Genomic DNA, 24726 nt, shown 5'->3' on the forward strand with positions numbered 1-24726 from the left:
CACAGAGCGCTTTACACTGCTGGAATGCTATGGGCAGCCTGAGATTAGGCTGTTAGGTCTAAACTCCATGTACACTTTCCTGGGAGTAAGTTCCATAGAATATAATGGAGCTTACATTTGAGTAGACATGCATGGGATTTTACAGCCAGAGACTGAAAGACCTGCCACAGCCTTATAGCTTGGACTAGTTCTTAGCTTGATTTCCCAATTGTTAGATGGGAGGAATACTGCCCTCAAAGTTGTTCATGATAAGAATTGTACAATGACTCTGTCTGTGTTCAGAGGCAGTATATCTCTGAACAACGTACAATGGGGGGCAATCAAAAGGTGAGTACTGTGACCCTTACATGCTTCTGAGCTACACAGGTGCATACGGCAGGCCACTGCTGGAAACAGAGCAGGGGACTAAGAGCCCAATCGTATCCTATTTTCCAGTGCCAGTGCAGCTGTGCCAAAGGGGCAAGCACTGCATCCTGTGGTGGAGAGGCAGTCACAGAGGCCTCCTCAAAGTATGGACACATTTGTTCCCTTACCTTGGGGCTGCATTGCGGCTGCACCCATGCTGGAAAGTTGGATAGGATTGGGCCCTAAGGCTGCAATCCTAACCACACTTCAGAGAGTAAGCCCCATTGAACAAAATAGGATTTACTTCTGAGTAGACCTGGTTAGGATTGTGCCCCAAATTGGTATTTGTTCTGCTCTAACAGGGCTCTTTTATGAGGTTAAAGGCTACTAAGTGCTGTTAATAATTAATATAATTATAATTATTAATTAAACAGTAAATAATTCCAAATACAACACCCCCCACCACATCTGTAAGTATGGATTCTATCCTAGGCTATCAATGAGACCATTGTGTAGTTGAATTTCAGCTTTGGAATGTTTTAGGCGTGGTGGGCCAGAGACCCACAGTTTGGGAACCGCTGTCCTGGCACATGTGCTTGGATGGACTCCATGTAAATCTCTTACGACAAAGATTCCTGTTGTACCTTAAAGACTGAAACCTTACAAAAACTTGCAGGAACAAGCAATAAATATCCAGTATGTACAAAATGTAATCAAAAGAAATAAATGAAATGTGTGGCAATAAATCAAGTCACTACACATATTAGATAAAACATCCACATAAAATCTATAATAATGTTAACTTCCCTCTAAAAGGTAAAAGAAATGTCAAAACAAATGGAAAGTTTAACAGCATTTAAAATATTAAAAAGGATAACAATACAATACAATATGGGGTCCATTTATTCATTTTGGGGGGCCTTATGATGTAAAGCAGCGATTTTCAACCAGTGTGCCACAACTGATCCACAAGTGTGATGTGGAAGTTTGGTGAATTAATTAATTAATTAAATAAATATCATTTGTTAATAGGGCCATTGAGGGAGGTGAACCTCCCCCCCCCCCACCAGCAGCATGGTGTGCCTTGTCAATTGTCAAAAGACTGAAGGTCTGCCTTGACAATTTTAGTGCCTTGTCAGTGTGCCAGATGAAAAGGGTTGAAAATCGCCGAAGTAAAGGACAAAGACATTTATTTGCTGTGTTCAGTTCTCTTATTAATATTTAAGGATTAATGTATGGTTATATACACAAAGAACCAACATGTTTAAGTGAGATAGATATTCCCTTTTCATTTTATATTTGCTCTTTTCATGAAACATGATTGTATCTGTGTCTCTTTCTGTGTGCATGTATATAGCTTTATTAATTAAAAAAAAAGCTCAATTAAACTCAGTTGAACTTACTTCTGATTGTATTGTGGAGCTTTGTTAGATCAAGATATGTTTACTGTCTGGTAGAAGAGTTTTATAAATGCTCCCCCCCCCCCACCTGCATGGATTCCTTCTTTTAGGTTTTTCGAAGAATCTTTCATGTAGAGGAAAGCTGGGTACCGGCATGCAAAGCCTAGGCCGTAGCTTTTGGATATGTGACCATTGCCAAAATGAGAGCAGCCGCTTCCCTCAATACACTCGTATGTGAGTATCCGATCACAGAAAAAGTTTGTTGAGCTTGTAAGTTGAGACTGTCCATTCATACAAATGCTAATCATGTGCTCTCTGCTAGGTATATGTTACCCAACCAAGGACAGTTTACAGAGACCATATTAACTATCAAGAAAGTAGAGAAAAAGGACTTTAATGCAACTTTCTCATGTGTCCTGGGGAATGACAGAGGATATAAAATAGTCAATGTAATTTTGCACCACAAAGGACCAAGTAAAGGTGAGGTGTCCTTTTTGTTTTCTTTTGGTTTCTTAGTCTTTGAAATATTACAGCTGTTAACCCATTTCTGCTCAGCCCTCAGGTGTACACATTTGATCCCTGTGGCATATATGCAATATTGGGCAGAAATGGCTCAGAGCCCAAGCCTAAGCAGTGTGCGCTGGCTCACTGCCAGTGCACACTGTTGCAAACATGCTGTAAAGCACGTTTGCAAGTGCTGGCCCAGCGCTGGGCTAGTGCCAGTGGGAAGCCTGAACTGCTGGGTGGCAAAGAGGTAGGTGATGGCATGGGGGGAGGCAGGGAGGAGGTGTTCCGGGGGGGAGGTGGGGGAAGGTGGGCGGAGGGTGGGGAAGTAGCATGGTGGGGAGAGGGAGCAGGGCAGGAGGAAGGCAAAACCGGTACAGCTAAGGTCCACCGGATCCTGAGCTCCGTGTCGGGCCCCACAGTCCAACATGGAGCTCTCCAGTTCTGTGGCAGTTCCAGAGCTGCTGTAGAATCAAGTAACCCCACTGTGGGACTACTTCCTTTACTTGGGGGAAAGGGACAAATGTCCCCTTCACCTGAGGAGGCGGCAGCTCCTACCCAGGGTGTGCTGGATGCCGCAGCAACTGTTTTCACCTCTGTGGCAGCCCTGCACTCCGGGCAGCTCAGGACTGAGCTGACCATGGGGTTATTTCAGTAGACAAGGCCTTTAAAGTTACAGCATTTAGTCCAGTGATACAAGTTTGTGACACAAATGAAGTGTTAGTGAACCAAAGAATAACGGAACAATTATGCCAACTGCTAAATGCATAACTCTTTGGAAGGCCAATTGCAAAGGGAGCTAAATTTGTCACCCTATAGAGCAGTGGTTCTCGAACTTTTCCAACTCATGCCTCTCCTGATCCTTGTAGCCATTGGCCAGGGCTCGCCATTACAACACCTCACCTCAGTTACCCCCAAAATGGGGGTGAAGGTGTTATAATTATATACTAGAAACAAGGCTGCCAACACTCTGAGGCTGCAATCCTAACCACACTTACCTGAGAGTAAGCCCCATTGAACAAAATAGGACTTACTTCTGAGTAGACATGGTTAAGTTTGTGCCCTGAGTTTGTTAGCCGCACACCTGGAGGGTTTGGGAAAGGGAGGAGGGAAGTTATGAAATTTCCGGGGGAGGGGAAGTCTTTGTTTGGTGTGCATCTGCTAATTGCAAATTGATGCAAACAGAGACCTAGATACTGTTTGGCTGGAATCCTAACCCCACTTTCCTGGGAATAAGTTCCATTGAACACAATAGGACTTACTTCTGAGTAGACCTAGCTAGGATTGTGCCTTTTGTCTTACAATAGCAGCCAACAGAGTAACCCCCCCCCCCCAAAAGGAGGCAGGAGGAAAAAGGGGAATGGCCAAAAAGGAATGGGGATTTTTATTTTTAATCAATTTTTGGAGACAAAGCCATCAAGAGTGGCTCTTTTTTCTTTTTTGAAGGGGGAAGAAAAAGGGAAAGGTGAGGATCCTTGGTTAAGCTGACACAGACCCCAAGCTATATAGGTCTACTCAGAAATAAGCCCCATTTGAGTCAATGGGGCTTCCTCCCAGGAAAGTGTGGAAAGGATTGCAGCCACATACAGCAAGATTACAACTCACCCCAAAGTAGACGGGGGCTGCTCAAACACACACACCCAACATGCAGATGCCACCCCTATTCCCCCAGGCAAGATGGAGGGATGCAGGCTGGGGCATTTGGCCCGCCCCCCCCACTAGGAGCAGAGGAAAGTGCTGCCTATACTTACCCTTCCCTCCCAGTTTGAAGCCTGCCAGGAGCGCCCCTGTGCTGATGAGATGCAGCACCTCCACACTCTTCTCTCCTCCAGCCTTGACCAATCCCAGGATGCCCAGGGCAAGGGGCACACTGGGAAATGTAGTCCTTGGGGCAAGGTTGCACATGGAGAGAGCTCCATGATGAGATGCGGCACCAATGCCTGCCTGCATGCTTGCCCAGCCAGCCTTTTCTCCCACCTCCCCCCACCGTGTTTCACACGCCCTCCCAGCCTCACGCTGCCCCACCCACCTTGTTCACAGCTGCAGAAAAGCAGCAAGACAGCAGGCAGCACGTGGAGCAGAGCAGAGCAGAGCAGCCTCTCTCCCCGAGATGCCTGGCGACACCCCTGGAGGCTAACCATGCCTCACTGAGGAGGTGGGACGCACAGATTGAATATCTCAGCTATAGAGATTATTTATTAATGCAAACACTTTCAGCCACTGCAGGTAGACAGTGCCCCATCCACAGACTTTTCACATCACATGCGCATAGGCTGCAGTTGTTCCCAAACATTCTTTTCTTTTAATGAAGCAGCCCTATTGAACTTTAATGAATGCTTTCTTCCCATTTTTCCCCAGAAAAAAAAAATCTGGTTTTTAAAAATACTTTTTTAAGAGTTTATCTATATTTACACATGCTTGTAAACTGCAGGAGTTCAGCTCCCTGTATATAATGTAGGAGCTGAGCTCTTTGTAGGGAAATTAGCTCCTGCAGTTTGCAAGATAATTGCTAATTGCTCTGCAAAGAACTCAGTTCCTGCAGGGTGCAAAATAGCTACTGAGCTCTATTGCAGGGCAACTAGCAGCTATCTTGCACACTCCAGGAGCTGAGCTGTTTGCAAAGCAATTAGTAACTATCTGATTTTTTGAATAATATCAGGACTTGAATCAATTAGTTAATTATTTAATTATAATTAACAGTATTTATATACCGCTTTTCAACTAAAAGTTCACAAAGCGGTTTACAGAGAAAAATCAAATAACTAAATGGTTCCCTGTCCCAGAAGGGCTCACAATCTAAAAAGATGCAAAAGAGCACCAGCAGACAGCCACTAGAACAGACAGTGCTGGGGTGAGGTGGGCCAGTTACTCTCCCCCTGCTAAAAAAAGGAGCACTCACTTGAAAAAGTGCCTCTTACCCAATTAGCAGGGGTTAGTTAGCTGTGTTTACATTGGAAGCTCTGCTCAGCACTTCATGGCCCACCAAAAATCAGGTCGCAACCCACCCCTGGGTCCCGATGCACAGTTTGGGAAATACTGGCACCCCCGGTATTGTCAATGATACATCCAATAAAATAGTGCAAAACTCTGGACGGTTTTCTTTTCTCCAGGTGAGATTAAAACTCTACAGCCTTGAAAGATGAGGGTCTCCAGGGACTGGCCAGGTTGCTGGGAATGTAAAATAGAGACACAGCTTGTCATCTCGTGGGGCATGTGAGGATACAGTGAGGTGTGGCTGGCAATCTTCTCCCCATCTTTCAGTGTCAAGTGAAGTTGTACTTGTTTCAACAGGCCTTTGCTGTGCTGGTCCATAGCGCTCTCTCTCTCTCTCTCTCTCTCTCTCTCTCTCTGTTTTTTGTTGCTTGTTAATCTTTATTCCAATCTTTGTTTATTCCATTGCATTTTCACTGTGTTTTTAATTGTTGTGTTTGTTAGGCGCCTTGAGAAAGGGAGTGTAAAATTACGCTTTTAAAATTTTTTACGGCACAAGGGATTTGTGCCAGCCAAACTCATGGTTAGAAATGTGCCCTAAGGACTAGGGCCATAACTCACTGGAAGAGCACATACTTCGTGTTCAGAAGGTCACAGCTTCAATTCCTGACATCTTCAGGCAAGACTGGAGTGTTGAAAGCCATATCCCCCCCCATTTGTTGCCCTTTTTCTGTGTTTGTGGACACTTTTAACTCCCCAGAAACTCCTGTGTAGGTTCAGCAGCCTAGGAAGCTACTGCAGCACCTTTGCAAGCAACCTTTGTTTGGAAACTCCATTATTCCTCAAGCATGTGCTCTTTGTGGATTTGGCTTCTCTTCCTGTCTGGAATAGCCTCCTCCAGAATTGGTATGTGCTTAGCTGACAGTCAAACCTGTCCATTAGGTCAAGAGGGTAGGATGGAATGAATAGGTGGGTTCCACTCCTCTAATCAGGTAACTTTATGACATCATCAAAGCAAAGTTATATATTTTCAAACCCACAGAAAGTGTGGGTTGTTCTCTACCAATCGTCTGAGTGATCCATTCATTGGGAGCTTAGAGAAGAGCATCCACTTGCTCCCTTGCAAGTGCAAGGGAATGTCTTGAGCAACGTAAATAGCTTAGAGACTGTTTAGCTAGACCAGTGATTTTTCAACCTTTTTCATCTTGCGGCACACTGGCAAGGCACTAAAATGGTCAATGCACACCATCAGCTTTTTGACAATTGATAAGGCACACTGTGCTGTCAATGGGGACTCACATCCCCCAGTTGTCCTGTTGATAAATGACCCTTTCCCAAATTCCCACAGCACACCTGGGGACCACTCGCGGCACACCAGTGTGCCGTGGTTGAAAATGGCTGAGCTAGACTATGATTTTTGTCTAGATTTGTGTTGCTTTGTCTGTTAAGTGACTCCAGCCAGCATGTCAATTTTCCCAAGTCTTAATGCAGGGAGGTGTTGGGGGGGGGGGAAAGGATTAGGGCTGGGAGTTTTGAGTAGCATCCCTGATTCATCTGCTAGGCATTAATTGTTACTGCATCCATTTGATGAAGCCATTCACTATGCTTTCTAGCCAAGCTCTGGCATTTTCCATCACCTGCTTGTATGTTTGCTACCCACCTTTCTGTCTCCATATTGTTTAATTCCTTTTTCATTTAGACTTTTAATAAACTTGTTACATTTTGACCCTTTGTCTGCCTGGTCCATGTTCACAGCTAATTCAGTGAATTGTCACATCTCTCTGCCCTATGGATACTGCTGTGGATTTGATTTTCAATAAGAATCCTTGGGGTTCAGTGCTCTTCTGGAAGACAGTCTTTCCTTCTGCCTGGTCTCTGTAACCTGGGATGGTGGCAATGGATACAAACTACCAAGGTTTTTCCTTGTTCAGTTGCTGCTCCAGTGAAGGGAAAGTGGGGAGTAGGAAGACATCATGCACACTCACCACTAGGTGCTATTCCCCTTGGTCAGTTGGCCTCCCTCCTGGGAGTCCCTTTGCCTGACAGCTGGGAAAGACTCCCATCTGACCCCCCCCCCCCCGAGAGCTGCTGCCACTCTTGACCAAGGGTAAGGCAGCTTCCCATAGTCACCTAGTATTGGTTTCTGAAGTGTGGAGGACTGTAGATTGCATTTGCTGTACCCTCCAGATCACTGGAACTGTACAGGATTGTTATCTTGCTTGAATCTTGCTTGAATAGGACAGGGGCTCACTAAGGGTCCAATCTTTATCCAACCTTCCAGCACCAATGCAGCCCTGAGGCTGCAATCTTATGCACAGTGGGTTATACATCTGAGTAAAGCTGCCTAGAATTGCACTGCTAGTGACTTTTGGTTTCCAATTGTAGGTTTTTCCCCATTAAAAGAGTGTTTCTTTCATATACTTTCTTTTCATTAGGTCATAGCAACATCCCCCTGGTTGTTGGGTTTGTTGTTTTCTTTGTTGCAATAGCCATCATGGTGATGCTTTACCATTTTTTTCGAATTGACATTGTCTTATTTTGCCGAAGAATATTCAACTGCATTGAATCCAAAGATGGTGAGTAAGAAAACAACATTGGTGCAACTGCTCAAGAATAGTTGAAGGACGTTCTTGTCGACCAGAGCCAAGAGCTTTTCCACTACCTTACAGCTATGTTCTTCTAGTCTAGGTCAGATCACAGATGGTGTGATCAGGCATATGGTATTACCCTGTATCTTTAAACACTTCTTCATTCTAGTATGGAATAATGGGCAGGGCTGGCTCTTTTATGAAGCCGGCTGAAATGTATGTGTGTTGATACACCCTTTATAATCCAATCCTATGCATGTCTACTTAGGAGGACCTATTCCCAGGTGGAGGAGTATAGGGCTACAGTCTTATACACTGTTCTCTTGGGATCTAGTGGCAGTTCTCCTAGTATCCAAGAGACCAGAGGCCTGGCTCACTTCCTTCTTTATTTTGTGTAAATCAAAGAAATCAGTTGGTCCTACAAGCCCATTGTTATAACATACAACTTTAAATCCTTTTCCAGAGTGCAGTCAGTGTTTTCAATGGAGAAACCAGATAGTCATTAAAAGGACTTGCTGGAGAATACACAACATGAAGGCTATAAGTTGTTCATTCCTGAGCTATATATGTAAATTTGCATCTCCTTGGGCACAATCCTAACCAGGTCTACTCAGAAGTAAGTCCTATTTTGTTCAATGGGGCTTACTCTCAGGAAAGTGTGGTTAGGACTGCAGCCTTTGTCTCATAATACATTTACTTGAGAATAAGTTCTACTGAACTCAGTGGCGCTTACTTCTGAGTAGACATGCATAGGATTTCACTGTTAGTTTATTTAAAGTTCCCTGTCCCATAGAATGATACATTTTATAAAGTGTTGCTTTTGCCCCTAAACTACCCCCTGCCAGTGTTCTACTGTGTCAATATTCATTTTATTGTATTGTGATTTTAAATGCATTGGAAACTGTCTTGGGTCTATAAGGTGGCCTATAAATCTAAAAATTAAAATAAGTGAAAATATGGACATAGAACCCAATAGGATAAAAGTGGAGTGGTTGGGGACATTTCAGGGGAAAACAGGCTGTTAGGGAAAAAATAAGCATTCTCTTCCTGTTGTATAGGTTCTCAGACTATCATAGATGGAGACAACAGCACTCATAGTTAAAATCTATGGGTATGAGAGGAATTTTATCAGTGGGCACAAAGTTTCTTCTGGGCCCCTTCCCACAGGGGGAGGGGGGCAATGGGAGAAGGCAGACCGGGGTGGGCAAAATAGGGTAGGGATTGGGTGCTGACAGCCACAATAGTCTTTGGAGCCCAGGTCTACTAGGCATCTTGATGCAGAGCCTCGGTCTACCTGACTCTGCAGCACTGGCAGCTAGACAAAGTAATATTGAAAACTAAACACACTCCTAAGTCTCTCTAATTTGTATTGGCAACCTTCAGTCTCGAAAGACTATGGTAACGCGCTCTGAAAGGTGGTTCTGGCACAGTGTCTAGTGTGGCTGAAAAGGCCAATCCGGGAGTGACAATCCCTTCCACACCGGGAGCAAGTGCAGTCTGTCCCTGGTCTGTCTCCCTGGCTATGGGCCTTCCTTCTTTGCCTCTTTGCCTCAGACTGTTGGCAAAGTGTCTCTTCAAACTGGGAAAGGCCATGCTGCACAGCCTGCCTCCAAGTGGGCCGCTCAGAGGCCAGGGTTTCCCACTTGTTGAGGTCCATCCCTAAGGCCTTCAGATCCCTCTGTCTCTCTAAAATCTTTGAAATATAGATAATCCATTGCAGAAAAAAAGCATCATCTTATTTAGGCTCACACTAGAATGGACCAAAATGAACTACTGCAGCAGTTGTAGCCCCATAGCTGGGTCCCTGAGCTTCCATACACTCCTTCATGGTTATGGGATACACAAGCCAAAGAGCTACTGTGGAAGGCCAGTTTCCTCCCAGATTTGACACTGTGTCAAGGAAGGTCATGGATGCATTCCTGAGTCTGGTGTGTATGGCTTGCAGCAGCAGTTAACACTGCATGCACGTGGTTGTGGCCCAGCACCATGCGTAGGCAGCGAGTTCAGGTGAGATAGGAAATTATCAGATCCCAGGAACTTTCTGGGCCCCCTCCTTTGGCTCCTGGGCCCCCTTTCTGACCGTGGGCCTGGGTACAAATTATCCCCTTTATCCCCCCTCTCCTAGGCCATGGGTGTACCAGCCATAAAATTCATAAACAACTAATGTTGTTTGATGAATTAAAAAATGTCTCATCCTACAATCGCTGTAGGCATCCAAAAGCATCATCAGGCATCCAAAAGCAAAACTCCACCATTCCAAGGCATGTTAACTTCCTCAGGAAGTGATGATGAATACAATGATTGTAGGACGAAATGTTGTTTTTTAATTCATCAAACAACAGTAGTTTTTGAATTTTATGGCTGGTATACCCAGAGATTTTAACTATGCGTGCCTTCTCTTCCTGCTCTATTCCTTTCCCACTTCAAGGTCAGTCCCACTGAACACTGCAAAGGGGATGGGATCCTTGGGCTTCCTTACACTCAGTTGAATTGTGGGTATCTATCTCCCCCTGCTGGGCCTCAATGAGTCCTGCACTCAACATCGACAAAGCTGGCATATGGTGCCAAAGGGAGTTTTGCTCCTGGGACAAAGCAGTGAAAAAAAACAGGAATAACACCAGCAATATACCTGTGCTACCAACAAAGGACAACAGAGCAGCTAGTGGATCTGGAGATTAGAAGTAGTTTTTATTTCCTAACTAGAGGTATGGGTTGTCCCTCATTATCCACTACTGTCCTGTTCCGGAACCCCTAGTGCAGGGGTGTCCAAAGTTTTTGGCAGGAGGGCCACATCAGCTCTCTGACACTGTGTCGGGGGCCGGGAATAAAAAAAGAATTAATTTACATTTAAAATTTGAATAAATTTACATAAGTTTACATAAATGATCCTGATCCTCACCAGACGCTCCAGCCTTCCCAGCATCAAGATCACACGCAGTTATCATGGTGCTGCCTGCGACACTGACCACTCCCTGGTGTGCAGCAGAGTGAAACTGCAAACAAAGCGACTGTATCACACGAAAAAGGAAGGAAGACCTCGCATTGATACCAGCAAGACCCGGGATCAGAGAAAAGTGGAGGAATTTGCACAAGCGCTTGAGGAATCTCTTCCAGGCCCGGCCGACGCAAACGCATCCAACAGAAGGGAACATTTCAAGAATACCGTTTACAACACCGCCTTGTCCATATTTGGCAAGAAGACCAACAAGGCGGCAGACTGGTTTGAAGCCCACTCTGAGGAGTTGACACCAGTCATTGAGGAAAAGAGGAGAGCTCAAGCAGCATACAAGGCCTGTCCCAGTGAGCGCAACCTGCAGGTCCTCCGAACTGCTCGCAGCAAAGTCCAACAGACTGCCAGGAGATGTGCTAACGACTACTGGCTCCAGCTCTGTTCCGAGATACAGATAGCAGCTGACACGGGCAACATCAAGGGGATGTATGATGGTATCAAGCAGACCCTAGGTCCAACACAGAGGAAAATTGCCCCTCTGAAGTCTGCCACAGGCGAGGTCATCCAGGATCGGGCGCAGCAGATGGAACGCTGGGTGCAGCACTACTCTGAGCTATATTCCAGAGAAAATGTAGTCACCGAAGAAGCACTGAACAACATTGAGTGCCTGCCTGTGCTGGAAGAGCTTGACAGTGAACCAACCCTAGAAGAACTTCACGTGGCCCTGGACTCCCTTGCCTTTGGCAAGGCACCTGGAAAAGACAGCATCCCTGCTGAAGTCCTAAAATGCTGCAAAGAGATCATCGTCACTGAGCTGCATGAAATCCTCTGTCTCTGCTGGAGAGAAGGTGGAGTACCTCAAGACATGAGGGATGCAAACATCATCACGCTGTACAAGAACAAAGGTGACAGGGGTGACTGCAACAACTACCGCGGCATCTCTCTCCTTAGCGTTGTAGGAAAGCTGTTTGCCCGAGTTGTACTAAAGAAGCTCCAGGTACTTGCAGAGAGCGTCTATCAAGAATCGCAGTGTGGATTCCGAGCCAACAGGTCCACCACTGATATGGTATTCTCCCTTAGACAACTGCAGGAGAAATGCAGGGAACAACGACAGCCACTCTTTATAGCCTTCATAGATCTCACAAAGGCTTTCGACCTGGTCAGCAGAGACGGCCTCTTCAAGATTCTCCCCAAGATTGGATGTCCACCCAGGCTCCTCAGCATCATCAGATCTTTCCACAAGGACATGAAGGGCACTGTTGTCTTCGATGGCTCCACATCAGACCCTTTTGACATCCGAAGCGGAGTGAAGCAGGGCTGTGTTCTTGCACCAACCTTGTTTGGGATTTTCTTCGCTGTCCTGCTGAAGCAGGCCTTTGGAACTGCAACAGAAGGCATCTATCTCCGGACCGGATCAGACGGAAAGCTCTTCAACCTCTCCAGACTGAGAGCAAAATCCAAAGTCCAGCTGAAATGTCTTCGTGACTTCCTCTTTGCCGACGATGCAGCTGTCACTACCCACTCTGCCAAAGATCTCCAGCAGCTCATGGATCGTTTTAGCAAGGCCTGCCAAGATTTTGGACTGACAATCAGCCTGAAGAAAACACAGGTCATGGTTCAGGATGTGGACTCACCTCCCTGCATTACAATCTCTGAGCATGAACTGGAGGTTGTCCATGACTTTGTGTACCTTGGCTCAACGATCTCCGACACTCTTTCTCTCGATACCGAGCTAAACAAGCGCATCGGTAAAGCAGCTACCACGTTTTCCAGACTCACAAAGAGAGTCTGGTCCAACAAGAAGCTGACAGAACATACCAAGATCCAGGTCTACAGAGCTTGCGTCCTGAGTACACTTCTGTACTGCAGCGAGTCATGGACTCTTCGCTCACAACAGGAGAGGAAACTGAGCGCTTTCCACATGCACTGCCTCCGACGCATCCTCGGCATCACCTGGCAGGACAAAGTTCCAAACAACACAGTCCTGGAACGTGCTAGAATCCCTAGCATGTATTCACTGCTGAAATAGAGACGCCTGCGTTGGCTTGGTCATGTCGTGAGAATGGATGATGGCCGGATCCCAAAGGATCTCCTCTATGGAGAACTCGTGCAAGGAAAGCGCCCTACAGGTAGACCACAGCTGCGATACAAGGACATCTGCAAGAGGGATCTGAAGGCCTTAGGGATGGACCTCAACAAGTGGGAAACCCTGGCCTCTGAGTGGCCCGCTTGGAGGCAGGCTGTGCAGCATGGCCTTTCCCAGTTTGAAGAGACACTTTGCCAACAGTCTGAGGCTAAGAGGCAAAGAAGGAAGGCCCATAGCCAGGGAGATAGACCAGGGACAGACTGCACTTGCTCCCGGTGTGGAAGGGATTGTCACTCCCGGATTGGCCTTTTCAGCCACACTAGACGCTGTGCCAGAACCACCTTTCAGAGCGCGATACCATAGTCTTTCGAGACTGAAGGTTGCCAATACATATATACATAAATGAATATATTAAAGATGAACTTCTATGAATGAATGAAGGTCTTGCAATATCTCAAGGCCTATAAAAGGCCTTGAACAAAGCAAGGCTGGCCTTTCCTTTGCTGCCGCTATTGCATGACAGACATGAAACAGCAAGCAGTGGAGGGAGCCCTCATTCCACAGTTCACGCAAGAGGTCAAACAGTTGCCCTCACGCTGAGAGCAGTTGCGTTGGGCCAGTGTGGGCTCCAACAAATCTCCGGAGGGCCAGAGGCTCATTGGAGACTGGGAGCTCTCTGAGGACTGCATTGAGAGGCTTCGAGGGCCGCAAGTGGCCCCAGGGCCGGGGTTTGGGCACCCCTGCCCTAGTGGATAAAAAAAATCCGTTGATTAAAAACAGCGGAAAAATAAGATTTAAAGACCCACTTCGGGCTTCTTGCCCCTCCATTGCTCCTAATGGAATAAGGTCTTGCCTTTGCATGCACAGGGTTTGATTCTGGGCCTCCCTGCTGATACCATAAAATGTGTTAAATGAAAGCAGTTCAAAAAAATAAAAAAGTGTGTACCTTTACAACTGTGGTCTTAAAATAGCTTTTCTTACTGTTGAAGAGAGGCAGTCAGCAATTAGAAATGCAAAGAACCCCCTGCCTTTGCCTGGCTCAGCTGAAGACTGGAACGATTGCTTGCATGACTGTCTATACAACAGTAAGCAAAGCAGTTTTCTAAACTGTGTTTTTAAAGGGATGCATTTTTCCCCCCTTCTCCAGGGATCAGCGCATTCCTTCTCATTTGCAGTGGCCATTTGTGTTGAGTCAAATCTGTGTATAACATGTATAAAATCCATGTATAACAAGGTTGGACCTATATTTGATAACAGTATTATTTATTTTACTCAGAAGTAAATCCATTGGATTCAGTAAGGCTGTAACCCTGTTTTACCCACTGGAAACAAACTACTAACATGTTTCATCTGAAACCAATTTTTCTCAAAGGAATTACTATAAACTACAATAGTGTAAAATAACTGTTGAAATTATATAAGTGTCTCAGCACATTTGCAAAAATGCATACCGGTTGGAAAAAAAAAAAGTAAACTTACAAGTAACATCAGTTGCATTCCTGGCTTTTCTGCCACCAGCGGGCCAGGAACACGACTGCCACCTGCCAACCCCAGAAGTAATTGCAGTGACTTGAAGATGTCACAAAGATGTGCTTTGAAAAAATGCAGGCTGCCAGGCCACTTGGAACAGCGCACAACTGCTCCAAGTGGCTGTGGGGGGTAGTGGCATGGCGGTGCCCTGCAGGCATGCCACCTGGGGTCATGTACCCCCCCCCCGCTGATCTCTCAGGTATGTTAGGGAATGCCAACAAAATACAAAAATACCCTAAAGTTGCAATGCAATACAAACTTACCTGGAAGTAAGTCACCTTCAACTCAGTGGGACTTCTGAGTAGACGTACTCGCTTGCACAATTCATTGAGATCAAACAAGAGAACCAAGAAATTTATATAAGATAATATATTTAATTTAGTTTGTTTACATAAAATATTTATACCCTGCTTGACCTATGTATGAAGAAAATGGTTTCCTGACACACCTGAACTGTATTCCAATTTTTCTTTATCTTGGCACAAGGCCTGACCCAGAGTGTCCCTTTACACATGATATTTGTGTTGGACAAAAGTAGCACAACAAAGGCCCATACCTTCATCTGCTTGTGTTATCTTGTTTGGTGAGGAGAGCAGAAAGGAGTTCCATTCAAAGACTCCAGAGAGAATGAATGCTGATGCCAGAGATGGAACAGGGTCTTTTGACGAAGGGGTAACAGTTTGTTTTTTCCCCCCTCTTAGTGTGCAATGAACAATGAGGGATGTGGTTGAAGACTGGCCTTCAGGTTCATGGTACCCTTTGTCTCTCTTTTTAGCTTTACGAATTTGATACAATAAGCCCAAATCTTTAAGAAGCAATATGCAATTTTAATTAACAGAATGTTGAGCACTTCATTGAATGGTCTGAATCATATCAAGTCTAGTAAAATTTCAACTCTGTTCTTTCTATGCATGTTTCCTGGAATGAGACTGATTCCTTTCTAACGCATTTCTAAAAGTTGACCTGCTACTAAAGCTACCTAAACTACACAGAGCTTATAAACAGGCATGTCATCCTCTAATAAGAATGCAATTTAACCCGATGAAGACCTAACGAAATCTTTCTGCATATGAGATTGCTTTGTCTACCCTTGAAATAACTGCATCTTTGATTCCCACTATAGCATTTCTCTTATTTGTCATTCTGTCTCACAGATGGGAAAATATATGATGCATATGTCATCTGTCCCACTAATCACGTAAATGGCACTTGTGAAAATAATTTTGTGAGCTGTTTTGTTCATCAGATTCTCCCAGAGGTTTTAGAAAATCATTGTGGATATAAATTGTGTATTTATGGAAGAGATGTGTTGCCTGGAGAAGGTAAGCAGCCCAATCAGTGTTTTGGAGTACAGTGAACCCTAGATGTAACGGACTAACAGGGGGGAGGTTGTCTGTTAATGTCCAAAGTCTGTTAAATCCAGACGCACTGAAATCAATTGAGACACATATGGACAAAACAGATATGATTAGTTTTGAACGAAGCAGATCTAGTCTCTTGTTTCTGTGGTCTGTTAAATCAAAAATTCACTGCACAAAAGGCTGTGAATTAAGGTTACATTTTTATTTGATCCTATCTATGCTGCCATTAGCTTGGGAACAAAGGCTGGTCAGGCATGGCCCCAGTGTGTCCATTGTACATATGGTGAGGAGTGGGGTGCAGGTCTGCAGTTCACATGGCCCTCCCCACTCCAAAAGAAGAATTGGGAACAAATTAAGCTGTACATGGTACTCTGTCCTTTTTCAGGTTTAGGAAGAGGGTGAAAACAGGTTTATTTTGTCAGGTTTCTCCTGACCATTCTTGATAATTAGTTGGCTTTAAGCCATTTCTGCCCAACATTGCACTGGGCAGAAATAGGATAATGGTTTTTTTAAATCACTCTTGGGGGTGTGTGTGATCTTTTGGTGGTTGCTCATTCTTGCTTTCCTTATAGTAATTTTTTATTCTGTTTTTAAACCTTTATTGTGATCTGCCTTGACCCTGGAAATAAGGTGGGATTTAAATATAAAACATAAATATTTTAAAATAAATTTACAAGGACGTACAGCTCGATCATAGCACAAAGCCATATGAAAACAAAGAAGCAGAGTCTGGGGCTAATGTTCCTCATTCAAGATGCAATGACCAATGTACGGTAACTCTCTTGCAAGCCTAAAATTCCAAAGAGGTTGTAATTGTGTTATATATCGGCAGATGCAATCGTTGCTGTTGAAACAAGGATAAAAGCAAGCAGAAGACTGATCGTTCTCATCACACAGTCGCTGGTCCAGTGCAAGGATTTTGTCTGGGATCACCAGATTGGATTCTACAATGCCCTCGTCCAAAATAACATGAAAGTGATTCTGCTGGAAATGGAGAAAATGGGAGACTCGGCACAACTTCAGGAATCTCTCAGGCACATCATGAATAAGCAAGGAACTATAAAATGGAAGGAGAAATACATGCCTTGCCCTTCTTCGCCTCACTCTGACTTCTGGAAACATGTGGAGTATCACATGCCAGTGAGGAGGAAACATCGTCCCGCTTACTCCATTGTGTACAATGGGTTGTAAAATGTTTTTGCATGTATTTTCCGCTCCCCCATCTTTCTTTTTTCAAGTACTGCAGTACTTTCCCTTTTTCAGTAGTTAAAACCATGCCCGGTATGTAGCAGGTATAGAAAAAAGTTTGTAAGAGAACATTACAATTTTATTCATGTTTCTTTGTTTTCCCTGGTTCTATTTAAAAGCAGTGAAAGTTGACCTTTTAAAGAATTATCATGGCTTGGCAATAGCCAGAAGGTGGCACCCTTCTCTACAAAAGAATCAAACAAAAACCAGCATTGCCAACCAAGACCAAGTTTTGAAATTTTAATCTTAGTGCATGTATTAGATTTTCATGAAGCTGCATCTGGCAGCAAATATTATCCCGAACAAGCTTTGTGCGGCTTGAAATGTCATGATTTGATGTCAGTGACAGCTGATGCATTTTCTGTGCACCTTCTACCTTTTAGGCAAGGGCTATTAGCCTTGACTGCTAAACAGACTGTCCATGTTCAGTACATCTTTTGAATACCAGATCTGAAACAAACAAGTGGGAGTCAAATGTAAGCAGTGCTGTAGCTAAGGGAGTGCAGGGGGTAGTACTTGCACTGAGCAACAACCTTTAGGGCGGCAACAAGCTGAGCATGACACTAGTGGCCAAAATTGTGAAAAAAATTGCTATGTACAAATAATACCATCATAGTATATATCATTGGAAAGGTAATTTAATGTAGAATGCAATGAAACAAACCTTGTAGGAAATATGCATAGTAATATAGAGGCTTAGTGAACAGTTGGCAACAACAACAGGCAAACCTACTTTCAGAGCACACTCTGAAACCACAGCCTTGTTCCTTGCCTAACTATAAACAGAATGGATAGTATTTTAGAGATGCGCTTCTTATCTCAGTCTATGGAATGTGTTGCTGCCAGTTAGTTGCAGCTAGTGTAATCTTTAAGCGACAGTAACCCCAGCCCGTTCTGTGCTGCTTGAGAGTCAATAAAAAGGCAGAGGAGGCTGATCCAGCAGCCTTCCTCCTGCATATACCTTTCAAACCTGTCTGGCGTCTCTTCCTTGCTTTCGCTCCTATGCCATATCAAGCAGCATGACTCTCGGGTCTCAGGCTGCTTTCCAAAGTCATTGCTACAAAACCTCATTAGAATATCTGTATTCTAGCAAAAGTTATGGCCAATTAGCCAGATAATGAAAACACAACTGCCTTATGGAACAAAAAATGGATTTTTTTAAAACTTAGAACTGATTGTTCTGACAGCCAATGAGATGTTATTATGATATAGCATGGAACCAGTAAGGTGTTAATTAACTCTCATTTCCATGAATCTTAATATAGTTACCCCTGCTAACTGGGCACTTTTTAAAAGTGGTGTTCCTCTTATATTTAGCAGGTGAAGTCTTATACTTCACCCCAGCACAGTATCTCTAACCAACAGGGGGCACATTTATTTACTTAATTAATTAAATTTGATTTTGTCGTAGAGGGGGACTACAAAATCTTCTTTGACCCCAGGTAGCAGATAGATGCCTTAGCTATGCCACCGGCTGGGGGAGGCGTTAGAGCAAGTGGGTGGCAAACTTCTGGCAAGAGGAGACAGGTTTCCCCCCAATTTTCACTTTTTAAAAAGCCTGGGTATGACATCACTTCTGGTTGTGACACAACTTCCGGGGTATCATTTTGAGCTTGGGCTACATGATCATTAGGTATGCCACTGAATGTAAGTGATCAAATGCAACAAAGGATAGGAGTGTTGTATCTTTGATATGCGAGTAGCATTTCAGCAGGTTTACTTTCACTCCCCTGCACAGCAAGCTAGAGCTGCCAAAATTCCTTCCTCTACCCTTTTCTAGTTGTACTTCTTAAGGTACAGAAAACATGTCCCTCTCTACATCTGGTTGTTTTATGACTGTGTAAAAATGCTCCTTCATTTTACACTGCATATGTAAAAAATGCACCTTCATATTAAACACTGATTAGACACCAGAAAAATGCTTCTGCCTTTTAGGGCCCAATCCTATCCAATTTTCCAGCACCAGTGCAGCCACAAGGTAAGGGAACAAATGTTCCCATACCTTAAGGCGGTCTCTGTAACTGCTGTCCCGCCACAAGATGCAGTGCATGTCCCATTGGCACAGCTGCACCAGCACTGGAAAATTGGATAGGATTGGGCCCTTAAATTCGATTGATTTCCAGAGGTCAACTTTCTTAAGGCTGCAATCCTGAAGGTAGAATCCTAAAATCAGGTAGAATTGTTTTACAAGGCGGAGATGGACTGGGATCTTCATCACAAGGTGGACAAAAGATATTTTCTGATAAAGGGGGGGATCTCAATTGCACCCAGTAATTCTACCATTATGTTTAGTATCACCATTCCTTTGAAACCCGCAGTAAATCTTGGAGGCGGCAGGGGGAAAGCAGGGACTGGGATGCACTCACCAGTCCCTGCAACAGCCGTCTCTGTGTGCCTGCAGGGTGACCCAGGGTGACCCAGGTGAGGTAAAGGGAGAGTGGAGCGATCTCAGTGGATACTTGCAATGAGTTGCAGAAAGTGGATGAGGACCGAGAGGCAGGTTCTCTCCTTACATTTGTGGCGTTGTGGCTGAAGCACAGGGCGTGGGAACGCCTGAACTGCCCTCCCCAGAGAGGCACACTGAATTCCCCTTTTGGATGTTGCGCTTGTAGTGGAAAAAAAGGAGGCGTCGGTTTAACTCCAACTTGCAAAACGTTTATCCCCCTTCTAGTCATTAACTTTTGCTCAGCCCACAGGCGCACCTGTTTGGTCCCTGTGTTGCGTATATGCAACGTTGGGCAGAAATGGCTTACCTACACCTACAGACTTAGGGGACAGGTTCGTGCTTCTGCTAGTGGGCTGTGGTTTGGGGTCATGAAGGCTGATGCCCCCGTGTTTCGGTGACCAGTTCAATCGTGGCACTTGTTTCCTTAGAACGGTGTCTGACAGCCCAATCTTCTGCTTGTCTACTCAGATGTAAGACCCATTAAAGTCAATGGGGCTTACTCCCAGGAAAGTGTGCATAGGATTGGGCTGTGAGGCTGCTATCCTAAACGCACTTTCTCGAGAGTAAACCCCATTGAAAACAATGGGACATACTTCTGAGTAGACAGGCGTAGGATTGTGTGCTCTGAGTTGAACATGATGCGCCCTGCCCTGCAAGCCTGTCCACGTCTAGTCTGCGCAGGAGTGCACCCCATGGAGTTCAGCGGGGGGTTCATTCCCAGCATTGCAGCTGCCTCCTCCTCTGGGTACTCCGACCCCAGCCTAGCACGTTGACTCAGAAGCCAGTGCCACTGAACTGAACTCGGCCGGGCTTTCCCCGGAGGGAGTGTGGAGGAGATTGCAATGCAGCCAGGCGGATTGTCCTGGTGCACGATGAGCCTCCCTTCTTCGTCCACTCGTGCAGGCAGGCGACCCGGGGATGGTGTTGGACGGCCCACGCTTGGCAGCCACGTCGGAACTGGTGCCACCCCCGCCACTGAATTCACCTCTCCACGGAGATACTCCGTGGTTAGCGCAGAAGAAGCGCAGGGCGCTTTCACACGCTGCCACCAGGGCTTTGGGGTTCAACGGCTTGCCTTCCAGGCAGCCCCGAGTCGCCAGCCCGCTGCCATCCCCTTCCGGCGACTGAGTCACCCCAATTCGAAGCCTGGATCCCATCGCTTTGCGCCCCATGCTGGCCGAAGCGCGCCATTGCTGGTGCAGCGGGAGGCTCGAAGGGGAATTCCTCCAGCGGGGATCAGGGTTAAAAAAGGTTGCTGCTGCTGCTGCTGAGGACTGTTCCTTCCTCCCTGCCTTTCGTGCTGCGATCCCCCCTCTTCTCCCCAGGGCGGAGGGAGGTGGCTTTCAACGAGGATCGCCTCTGGACCTGGCACCAGGAAGCTCCCCCTTCCTCCTGCTTCTTACTGCTTGGCACCCTGATGGTCCAATTGCCTCGGGCTCCACGCGATCAAGAGTTGCGCCTGTCTGAAGGTAAGGTACTCTCTAAGTTACGTTTTCAAGAGCATCTTTCACTTCCAGGCTATGTCGTTATCTAATCACGCCAGGCAAAGTGGTTTCCCATGCGCGGGTTTCCCTTCCAATCAGTTTCCAAAATTTCCTTTCCAATTTATCAAGGGCTGAAATCCTACATACCAGTGGTTTTCAACCCTTTTCATCTCATGGCATACCGACATCGGTTTTTGGACCACTGACCCCCAGATAGCCCTACTAATAAATGACCCTTCTTAAACTCCCGTGACACACCTGTGGCACACCAGTGTGCCACGGCACAGAGGTAGAAAACTGCTGCTGTACACACGCGCTTACTTTGAGGATGCCGCTGTGAGATGTGCCAGATTTATAGCCAAGGGGTGGTACGCTGTAAATGTGCGCAATACTGTGGTTCCCACCCCAAACTGTGGGCCGGGACCCACTGGTGGGTCGCAACCTGATTTTTGGTAGGTCACCAGATGGTGAGTGAAAAGATCCATATCTAATTGCCTTAAATCCTGAAGCTATTCAAAGATCAGATACTGTAGCTGCTAACTGTCCTGCACAGAGCTGAGCTCCTGCAGTTTGCAAGCTTGTGCAAATATAGGGAGATAAATGTTTGTGGGTTTTTCCGTTATTATTACTTAAATAAATAAATATAATATTTCTTTCTAGATCTCCTCTTTTAAAAGCCTGGTAAACCTAGGTAGGTCCAGATAGAGTGTCGTTTGAAAAAGCGGGTCCTGGGTGTTAAAAAGTTTGGGGATGGGAACCGCTGCTGTACATCTTTGAAAAACAAACTTCAGCTTGTCCCCCTGTGTGTTTACTCGCAAGTAAGCCACACTGAGTTCAATAGGACTACTTAACCAACCCCAAGTAAGTGTGCTTCTGACAGCAACCTTGATGCCACTTGTGATCGATCTCTCACTAGAGATTGCCCAGAGAAGCATTCAAGTGGCAGCAAGTTCTTAGAAGGCAAAATCTTTCTAGGATCCCCCCCCCCTTTTAAGGTTTTGTCTTTGAAAAACTTAGTATTGGGGGTGGGGAGCATTATCCCAGCCCCAATATAAATTACCTGTGAGCTTGTGTAACTGTTTCATATGTTTAATTTGATGTGATTATATGTAAGTGCATATTTATAAAGGCACTGACTAGATCTTTGTGAGGATCACGTAGTTCAGCATCCTTAGGAAGCCCACCAGCAGGGCATGAAGAGAACAGCCTTCCCTTGATCTTTACTATCAGCTACTGGTAAAGTATCTCTGTACAGAGTTCAGTATGGGGGTACAATACCTCTGAACTATGTCGATATCTATTTAGCTATTAGGTCAATAGGTATTGACAGACCTATACTCCTTCCATTTATCTAATCCAGTGGCTCCCAAACTATGGGTCGGGATCCACTGGTGGGTCACAGCCTGATTTTTGGTGGGTTGCCAAAGGGTGATGGAAAGATCAGATAACGAATTACCTCAAGTCCTGAGTCTATTCAAAAACCAGATACTGTAGCCTCTCATTATCCTGAAAAGAGCTCAGCTTCTGCAGTTTGCAGGCATACGTAAATGCAGGGAGATAAATGTTTGAGGATTGTTTTTGGAATATTATTACTTATAAACAAAATATGATTTCTTTCTTGATCTCCTTTTATAAAATCTGGAACGCCTAGGTGGGTCCCGATAGAGTGTCATTTTAAAAAGTGGGTCCCGGTGCTAAATGTTTGGGAATCACGGATCGAATCCCTTTTAAAGCCATCAGTAAGAATGTTATGTAAAAATAAATTCCATCCACTTCTTTGGGACTTACTTTTGTGATGAGGAATATTTAAGGCCAGTTCATACTAGTTAGTGACCCTCCAGGGGTGAGAAGCATTGTGAAAAGCAGTGGACTTACAAAGATGGTGGTAGTGCCATTTGTTTGAATGAACGCTACTGTTTCTTGAAGTAAAGCATATTCATAGTGTCATTTGTTGTGAGCCAAAAAGCATGATGCACTTCAACAGTGTTGAAGTGTTGTCTAGCTGATGCTGTGGCAGTTCTGACTGAATGAGAGCAATCTGCCAGGTGAGATGCTAATGGCACCTGGAAGAATGGAATCACCTGCCAGCCATAACTGCAATTTAGAGTTTGAATATTATTTAGTACTTTTGTTGATAACCAACAGAAGCAGTTATAGGGAGGTCTTGACTGCCAGTGGGGTAGCCGTGTCGGTCTTTTGCAGATAAAAAAATGAAAGGCTTGCAGCACCTTAAAAGACCAACACATTTATTGTAGTATATGCTTTCTGGGACTAGAATCTACCTTCATCAGGTATACCTGTCTGAAGCAACCAAGGGTCAGTAGTGATGGTAGGTGGCTACAATAATGCATGGTGTCAGAAAAACCCAATGACTGTTTGTGACCCTGGAGTGATTCATACCTGCTGGTTTGTTCTGCGTGTGTATTTTGTGTATCATATTGCAGGAGTTGTAAAACCTGTTCAGTCTTTTGTGTAACTGGAAACTGATTATAAGAGAAGAAGAAAAAAGTTGTACTGGTCAGCTGGGGGTACCCTTCCTTATAATGTGTCCCTTGATCTTGTCTTATCTGTGTTGTCTAAGCAACCAGGTTATAGCAAGCTACACTAAGGGTAAGGTTTCAGGATCACGTGACTTTTGAGAATAGAAACCAATCTATAAGAAACAGGAGAATTTGCCATATTGGCCGGGGGTCAGGTTTATTTTAGACATGTTTAATGGCTATTTTGTAAATGGATATAAATAACTTTAGATCGCTTTGTTTAAGTTGTACATCTTATCATGGCTGACCCTGTGTGTGTCAAAGATGCTGGAATGTACCATTGCAATTGCTCTTAAATATACAAAGGAGTCTCCAACTGGAAGCTGCTTCTGTATTTTAATGGTTATGTTCTCCAGATCAGAACCCTAGAGGTCCAGCCTACTTCTTTGATAATGGCCTTCTCAATCAAATATGACTGTAGTGCCTGTCCCAAATTCTCTGTGTGAACCTGGGGCATCAAAGGGGTCAATAATGATGGGAGGTAACCATCATAGTGGATGAATGATGTTGAATCACCAAAACATGTGAACTACTTTTTTTTTCATAAAACCCATTTTAAAATGTTTTCTGCAAAAAAAATTATACAACACATCATCAGAAGAAATCTGTCATTGGTATTCCCCTTTTTACTTAACATCTTCCCCTGTCTACTTAACATCCAGCCTCTAGAGTTCTAGAAAAATTTGAACACTTGGTTACCACTTTATCATTTGAGTCCTCTGAAAGGTATCAACTGAATTTGCCTTTTGGATAGCTATGGAAGTTATTTGTGGCATGCATGTCCATGTGCGTGCATACAAATGGCCTACAGAGGGGAAGAAAAAACAACAAAAGCATGGGAGGAGGTAATTTTTCAGAGAACTTTGTTCCAGGTCATTGAAAACGTTCCTTTCTCAATATGCAAAGCTTACTCACAGGTACTTGCTACAGGTAAACTAATGGGTGACCATTTTTAACAACCATTTTTTTTGAATTAAACCCACACAAGAAATCACTGCACTGAGATGATAGTGTTTCAAACAAACATTTTTATACACACCCACTCACCCCTATACCAAATTGTACAACAGTGATGAACTCATGTTCTTTATAGAGCTAAATACTCCAATCCTAAACACTTTTACTTGGAAGTATGTCCCTTTTATTATAATGCTGTATACTTCCAAAATAAATGTGCTCAGGATCATTAGTCAAGAAGACATTTCTAATACATTGTGGTATACATAATATTTAGCAACAGGTATTATTCTACACAGCAATGGTTGTAATGATTAACATTAAAATCCTAGCATAAAATATTCATTATTGTGTTT

General features: G+C 44.6%; 2 protein-coding genes across 2 annotated transcripts in view; both read left to right on the forward strand.

Annotated features, from left to right (window-relative positions):
- Positions 1 to 16886, forward strand: part of IL1RL1 (interleukin 1 receptor like 1) — a 35274-nt gene extending 18388 nt beyond the window's left edge. The window contains exons 6-9 of the mRNA XM_066621331.1: positions 2068 to 2225; positions 7616 to 7756; positions 15489 to 15656; positions 16528 to 16886. Coding sequence (XP_066477428.1) covers positions 2068 to 2225; positions 7616 to 7756; positions 15489 to 15656; positions 16528 to 16886 — 826 coding nt within the window. The remainder of the gene's footprint in view (positions 1 to 2067; positions 2226 to 7615; positions 7757 to 15488; positions 15657 to 16527) is intronic.
- Positions 16887 to 20806: 3920 nt separating this feature from the next.
- Positions 20807 to 24726, forward strand: part of IL18R1 (interleukin 18 receptor 1) — a 29139-nt gene continuing 25219 nt past the window's right edge. Inside the window, exon 1 of the mRNA XM_066621332.1 lies at positions 20807 to 20858. Within this exon, the coding sequence (XP_066477429.1) occupies positions 20807 to 20858 (52 nt within the window). The remainder of the gene's footprint in view (positions 20859 to 24726) is intronic.

The sequence above is a fragment of the Tiliqua scincoides genome, chromosome 3, assembly GCF_035046505.1.
Source record: "Tiliqua scincoides isolate rTilSci1 chromosome 3, rTilSci1.hap2, whole genome shotgun sequence".
In the NCBI taxonomy this organism is placed as follows: Eukaryota; Metazoa; Chordata; class Lepidosauria; order Squamata; family Scincidae; genus Tiliqua; species Tiliqua scincoides.